The sequence below is a fragment of the Ipomoea nil genome, unplaced genomic scaffold (genome assembly GCF_001879475.1).
Source record: "Ipomoea nil cultivar Tokyo-kokei standard unplaced genomic scaffold, Asagao_1.1 scaffold1932, whole genome shotgun sequence".
Taxonomy (NCBI): Eukaryota; Viridiplantae; Streptophyta; class Magnoliopsida; order Solanales; family Convolvulaceae; genus Ipomoea; species Ipomoea nil.
The window spans coordinates 3,274,325-3,281,853 of record NW_017618360.1 but is presented as its reverse complement, the minus strand read 5'-3'; the positions used below and the strand labels follow the sequence as shown (position 1 = coordinate 3,281,853).

Below are 7,529 nucleotides of genomic sequence, written 5' to 3'. Positions count from 1 at the left end.
CAGAAAAAACGAGTACAGTCGTCTACAAATAAAACGAAATAACGGTAGCCCGAATTTGAAATAACTGGAGAGGGACCCCAGATATCTGTATACAACAAATCTAAAACTTCAGAACTTGAAGTATACACTCTATCTAAGGGAAAACGGGAGGATTTTCCTCGTTGACAAGCGGAACAAATTTCTAACACCGGAGCTTTATTTGACGCGACCGGACAGTGTTTAAGAACCCGTTGGAGAGCCTGTTTATGAGGGTGACCCAGACGTTGATGCCACACTGTGGGAGACGCTTTGGCTGTTAGAAACGCAACATGAGGTCGTGGCACCAATAGCTTATACAGCCCGTTTACCGCGGAGCCTTTAAGGAGTATGTCCCGTGTAGTGCAATCCTTCACAAAAAACACGTATTTATGAAATTAAAAAAAAAACGTTGTTTTCGTTAGTGAAACGGTAAACGGATAACAAGGATAATGACATATTTGGAACAAATAAGACATATTTAACAATTTAGAATTTGATGGGATTGCTGTACAACCAACGCGGGAGATATTCAAACCTGCCCCATTGCCCACTTTCAGCACAACACCACCAGTGTACTGTTCGAATTGCCCAATCATGGTTTCATCAAGCGACGCATGAGTGGTAGCGCCGGTGTCCGGAAACCAGACCTCCGGCTGGGCAGTTTCTGCTGCCGGTGGAGTACCTGCAACGGCGACGTGGGCGTGTGGCGACGGCGGAGGCTCGGTGTAGCGCCGGTTGCAGAAGACGGCGGTGTGGCCGTGACTCCTGCAGATCTGGCAGCGAGGGCTGCCACGGCCACGACCGCCGGAGTTCCGGCCTCCTCGCCCACGGCCGCGATTGTTGCTGCTGTGCCGGCCACCTCGTCCAGCGCCCCCACTCGACTGGCCACCACGGCCAGCGTACATGGCGACTGGAGCGCCATTCCCGGACTCCATCGAGAACTCATCTCCCTGGATGAATTCCTGGGCTTGCAGAAGGTCGCCGAGCTGAGATAGCGTTACCGGTGTGCCGGTCACGGTGAGTGCACTCGCCATGGCCCGGAATTCCGGGCGAAGACCCCTCAATACGTAGAGCACCTGTTCGTCTAGCGTGAGTCGATGGCCAGCGAGGGACAAGGCTTCAACGAGCATCTTTGCCTTCCCGAGATACTCCGAGGCCGTCATGCTGCCTTGCCGGAGTGTTTGAAATTGGCCGAGCAGATTAAGACACCTAGCTCGTGTGGAGGACGCCAGCGAGTCATTGATGGAGAGCCAGACCTCGCGTGACGTTTCCCGGCCAACCGCCAATGGCATGACCTCGTCGGATAACGACGAGATCAGAAGAGACATAATCAGCTGGTCCTGTTGAACCCATGCCGCATGCTCCGGGTTGATTTCGGAAGATGCGACCGCGGTGGTGCTGGAGCCGGCTGCCTGTGTCGTCGCCGGGAGGAACTCCGGTGGACAGATATGGCTGCCGTCAATATAGCCTAAAAGGCCTTGGCCACGTAGAAAGGGGATAATCTGAGTGCGCCAGAACAAGAAATTTCGGTTGTTTAATTTAATTGAAACAAAGTGATGCGCTGCGGTAAGGGAATTCCCGGTTGTGTGTGGTGGAGGGGTGGTGGTTACGGTTCATTCAGAGGAGTTTTTCGACATGTTTAGGTGGTGGAGAAAAAACAGGGTAGGATTCCTAGCCTGACGCTAACTGATACCAAGTGAAACAACGCAAATTACATTAGACTGGAAAACAGATTACACGATAGAATCCTATAGGAAAGCTATCACTGATAGCTCCTATCTAATAGCTAAGACTAGTCAACAACAATAATAACCATAAACAAATAAACCATATAATATAACATTACTAACATCAATAATCAATTTTAAAATGTGATCATGATCCAGAAAATGAGAAAAGGAATATGCGCAATAGTTATGTTGTGGGACTGTGTTCACCATGCGCATAGTGAAGACGGAATAGATCCATAATTTCTATAATGTAGATTCATAACATCTATACTGTAGATTCATAATTTCTATACTGTATATTCATAATTTCTACAGTATAAAAATTATGAATCTACAGCATAGAAATTATGTATCTACCCCTGTGTTTACCATACAGAATCATAACATCTATACTGTAGATTCATAATTTCTATACCGTACTATAGGTTCATAATTTCTATACTGTATATTCATAATTTCTACACTATAAAAATTATGGATCTACAGCATAGAAATTATGTATCTACCTCTGTGTTTACCATGCAGATTCATAACATCTATACTGTAGATTCATAATTTCTATACCGTACTATAAATTCCTCTTTTTTATACTGTAGATTCATAATTTCTACCGTATAAAAATTATAAATTTACAGCATAGAAATTATAGATCTACTTATGTGTTCACGTCTCCATAGCATAATTTGCGGCAAATTATGCCCTGGACCCGTGTCCACAGTGAATTGTAGACATAGGCTCAAAACGACGTCGTTTTTCAAAAAAAAAAAAAACGCGTCATTTAGTTTAAAAAAAAAAAAAAAAATCGCGTGCGTTTTGCCGTTAACGCCGTTATTATTATTTTTTTTTTTGTATTATGAATGTACAGTTATGCCGTTATGAATGTACAGGTATGTCGTTATGAATGTACAGTTATGCAATTATGAAATTATGAACACAGAGCTCTAACATTATGAACTTACAATTATGAACATATATAGTGATAAAATTATGACCATGGAGCTTTAAAATTGTGAATATAGAGCTTCGAAGATTATGAATGTACAGTTATGGAGTTATGAATCTACAGTTATGAAGTTATGAATCTACAGTTATGAGATTATGAATCTACAGTTATGGAATTATGAATGTACAGTTATTGATCGAATTATGAACAAAGAGCTCTAACATTTTGAACTTACAATTATGAACATATACTGATAAAATTATGAACATAGAGCTCTAAAATTGTGAACATAGAGCTTCGAAAATTATGAATGTACAGTTATGGGGTTATGAATGTACAGTTATGGAGTTATGAACGTACAGTTATGTAGTTATGAATGTACAGTTATTAATAATATAGTAATAAAATTATGAACATATACTCATATAACGAAGTGATTTGAATTTTTTTTTTTTTTTTTAAATCCAGCAAGCATGCTGGACACGGATCTAACGCATAACGATTGATAATTTGCCGAATACGCGGAGTAACAGGTTAACGGGCCTTGTGACAATCCCAAATTGAAGTGAGCAGAGACCCGAAGCCCAGCGAAGTAGCTAACGACATTACAGACAAGTGGCAATCGCGAATCCTCTACGAGTTTCTTTTATGCCCCCAATTATTTTTCCCGCCAGGAGCTTTAGCTTCTTCAACAATCATCTTCAGCTTCAACTGTCTCTCCACAGAGTTACTACTACAGTACTATACACACACTCTCGCTCGCTAAATCACTACTTAGATCAACCATGGATGCTCGAAGGAATCCGAATTCTCGGAGAGGTGATCCGAATTCTAGAGCCTCGGAGACGGAGAGGCCGCCCTTCTTAGACCTCTCCAACTTCAATCTCACACCGATCGAGACTCTACGCAAGCTCTGCTGCTCCACCACCACCGCCCCCTCCTCGGCCGGGACCTCCTCCAACTTCCACGGCGCCCTTCCGAAATCCCCAATTTCAGTCTCGAAATCCGGTTCCAAATCTTCGCAACCCCGCAATGATAACTCAACTGATGCAAAATCAGACACTAGCGTCGGATCCTCCAGTTTCGTCCAAGCTCGAAACGCCAGTAGATTTGGCATCTCTACCACGGTTCGCGTTCATCCTTCTCCTACGTCTTCAGGTACCTCTTTGTACGCACTGTGTTTTTTAAATTTGTTTGGGTCAATTTAGGTTGAGTTGAGCATTTGAAGGCGTTGTTATCATATTATTTATTGAAATGAGACGTTTATATGAAAAGCAAAATAGTATGCATATGTGATTAGAATGAGCACATCTCTATCTCTGCTTGCTGGTGATTGATTGTCAGGAAACTACCTTTTATGTTCAGTTTGAGATCATTGTTCTCATATTACTTGCAAAACAAAATAGTGTATGAAAATGTGATGGGAATGAGCACATCTCTATTTACCCTTGCTGGTGATTGATTGCCAGGGAGCTACCTTTTATGTTCAATTTGAAATCGTTGTTCTCATATTATTTATTGAACTGAGACATTTATATGCAAAACAAAATAGTGTATGTAAATGTGATGGGAATGAGCACATCTCTAATTCTACTTGCTGGTGATTGATTGTCAGGGAGCTACCTTTTATGTTCAATTTGAAATCGGTTGCTTATATCAGTTTATCTGTTTATGTTTAAGTCTTGTATATCTTTATTTTTTTTCCTTTTGATTTTAGGATATGCAAGTGCAAATGGATGTATGTGATTTTGGGTCAGCTTCTCAGCTTTGTTCTGGATACAAAATACTTTGTACTGAATGTTAGTCTTAATTGATTAATGCATCTTGGAAGAAAAGTAATGTGCAGGCACTGAATCCAATTTGTGTTTCTATTCTATCACATTCATCACTTAACTTTGATTTTCCCCTCCATTGTTCACAAAAGGTGGTTCTGGATTCTGAAGGGCATTGTTATTTTTATAGTGGTAAAAATGATGCCATTGGCATTTGAGTTCCCAAAAGTTTTTTGTTTTTTATATTGCATCCAAGATCTTTTAATTGATCTCTGATGTTTGTATTTGTCTCATTTATGAGGCAAGATTGCTTTTGCATTAGAGTAATGAGTACTTTTTTTTAAATCTCCTGTAAATGGTGAACTTGCAGCTTATGGTCAAAGAGCTACCACCAGAAAGTCTAATAGGGAAACAAAAGCTACAGTTCTTCCCTGTAGTTCTACTCTTCTTGAAAATAAAAAGGGGAAAGGAGAGGTTGTTGCCAAGCCTGTTACTTGCTTGCCTCCCAGGAGTAACAAGGAGAAGGGAAAGGTTACTAGCAAGCCTCTCAATTGCCCGCATCCTGAGAATAAGAAGGATGAGAGTGAGCAGGTTGACAAACTCGCTAGGAGCTTGCTCTCAGATGGTAACAAGGGTAAAGGGAAAGGGATTGTTGAGACTGTTAGTCTTTTGCCTGCAAAGAATAAGAAAGATAGAGGGAAGGAAAGTTTTGAGTCTCTAAGTTCCTCACCTCCCAAGAATAACAAGGATACAGGGAATGTAATTTCGAGTATTAGCAGTTCTTGTGAGAATAAGAATAAAGGGGATGATAATGTGGAGCATATTCATCAACTGTCAACTGAGAAAAAGAAAAATAAGGGCAAGGAAAGTTTTGAGTCTCTCAGTTCCCCACCTCTGAAGAGTAAGGATAGAGGAAACATAATTGTGAACATTGGCAGTTCTTGTGAGAAAACAATGGGCAAAGAGATATCTGATGTTTCCTTGAAAAGTCCGCCTCCACAGAAGATAAGGGGGAAAAGAAAAGCAGATACATTTGTTTTTAGTTGCCCTCCTTTGCCAAAGACAAGGAATTCTAGGTCTGCTCTACGTCCTATTTATTTTATTATTTGAACTTAAATGAAACTACACCATGCCGAAATTATGTGTGGTGTGTGTTTTTGTTACAACACTCTCTTTGCTAGAATTTGTACATAAATTATAGTTTTTAATTATTAATTTTTCACCTAATTAGACTTTTACATGTAATTTCAATAGCTTGATCAATGTTTTATATTATAGAGCTTAAGCATGTGTTCTTAGTTCCAAATAGTTTTTCTCTTTCTTCCAACCCAAAACACAAGGCTTTTATGCATCTTCCAAAGTTGTGGAAGAAAGATGCTGGCAGTCTGACATTTGCTTTGAGATTAATTGTTTCTAGGCCTTTAAACCAATGGACTTGACAATCAATGAGTGGGAATTGGTCACTCAAAGCAGAACATTTAAAAAAAAACATTTCTGAACTTTCCATCATTCCAATACTGATGCCCTCTATGATAATTTTCGTGAATAGGAACAAATGCAATGAAGTTGGTGATGTTGAGTTGCCAGGATCAAGGACTGTTCCAAATAAAAAGCAGACCAAGGTTTGCAAATAACCCTCCCTTTTGGTGAACATGATAAAGTTGATTCCCGTTTGTTTTTATATATTAGTAATTGGTGGTTTACAGTGCTTTTTTGAATAGGTAATTGTTGGTTAATGGTGTTCTGGAATTTTAGCTTTTTTTACCATATTTGCTCTGAATGATTATTAATCTTTTTGGAGTAATGTTGCCTAAAATTGACTACACACCTCTTGTACAAGATTCTAAATGGTCTCTGTTCATGTCCAGCAGAGATCATTGAGTTGGTATGTTTTGGCTATATATTGTAGGAAATCTTGTTTTGTTTTTACTTGCATTTTAATCCAAGATGTGTACTGTTAGAGAATGTATCAACCCATCTAAAAAGGCTAAACTGTAAATGACTTGCATCTGTGTGTATTCCTTTTGGAGTGGCCTAACAGATGAAGCATAAAATAAAAATGAAAGCGAACTGTATGCCGTGTGCCATATGTTATATGATGCCATGAGTTAACAACCAAACTTGTTATGTTTTATGAAGCAGTGTGCTAACAACCGAACTTCTTTGCAGAAGAGGCGTTCAGAGGACCAGTATAGGTTGCCAGAAGAATTTGTAGAGGAAAAGAGGGCTTATTTTAAAGAGATTGATGATTTCGAACTGCTAGAGGAGGAAGCATCAGACTCATCAGACTGATGGTTTGGATTAGAACAGAAGGGTATGATGGTAGGCAAGACGCAGGTGCAATCTAACCCGTTAACATGTCCTGCATAGTTATGAACGAGTACTTTCTAAACCAGGCTGATGCTTGCAATACTCTAGAAAAGTATAAAAGTTGATGGTAAGACTTGTATAAAGTTGACGTGTAATAGTGCTAGGCCTCAAAGGCATAAGTCCCACTCGAGTGCTTTTTCTGCAGAAGAAAAGTAGCCTTAAACTTCCTTGTCTACGTTGGTTGGTAAATAATAATAAAGTATTTGTGTAAAAATTCACAATTCAAAGATTGGGAAAATTTGTTTTCTTCACTTGGCAGCAAGTGAAGGGTGAAAAGCCTGAAAGCTCAATACATCATGGTCTGTCTTTATCCAAAGCATTTGGAAAATTTCTATCTTCTTTAATCTCTGTTTTCTTTGTGATTTAACAGGTATATTGGATCACTGGATGTGGAAGTTTTTACTGGATGGCTGTAAATATTATATTATTATATGACAAATATTTGGTTAACAACTTGGGAATGTTGAAATGCAGTATTAATGGATACTGGTTTTGGTCTTGTGGAGTTGACAGACTACACGGCAAGGCGATAGGACTTTGGGTAACTAAAATTTACTCACGTGAATTTCTTATGTCACTGATTACTCTTAAGAAAAATAGATGAGATTCATTCAAAATAAGGTAGGCAGGCAGTGTCAAATTTGGAAGGCTTGTCAAACCCAGAATAATCTTTATTATCGACATCATACTTTTACT

The 7,529-nt window shown here is 39.5% G+C and overlaps 1 protein-coding gene across 1 annotated transcript; it reads left to right on the top strand.

Annotated features, from left to right (window-relative positions):
* Positions 1–3,310: 3,310 nt before the first annotated feature.
* On the top strand, positions 3,311–7,066 carry LOC109193823. The gene is made up of 4 exons (XM_019344649.1): positions 3,311–3,849; positions 4,834–5,539; positions 6,013–6,085; positions 6,633–7,066. The coding sequence occupies exons 1-4, from the start codon at positions 3,477–3,479 to the stop codon at positions 6,753–6,755; spliced, it is 1,275 nt and encodes a 424-aa protein (XP_019200194.1). The 5' UTR covers positions 3,311–3,476; the 3' UTR covers positions 6,756–7,066.
* Positions 7,067–7,529: the final 463 nt, after the last annotated feature.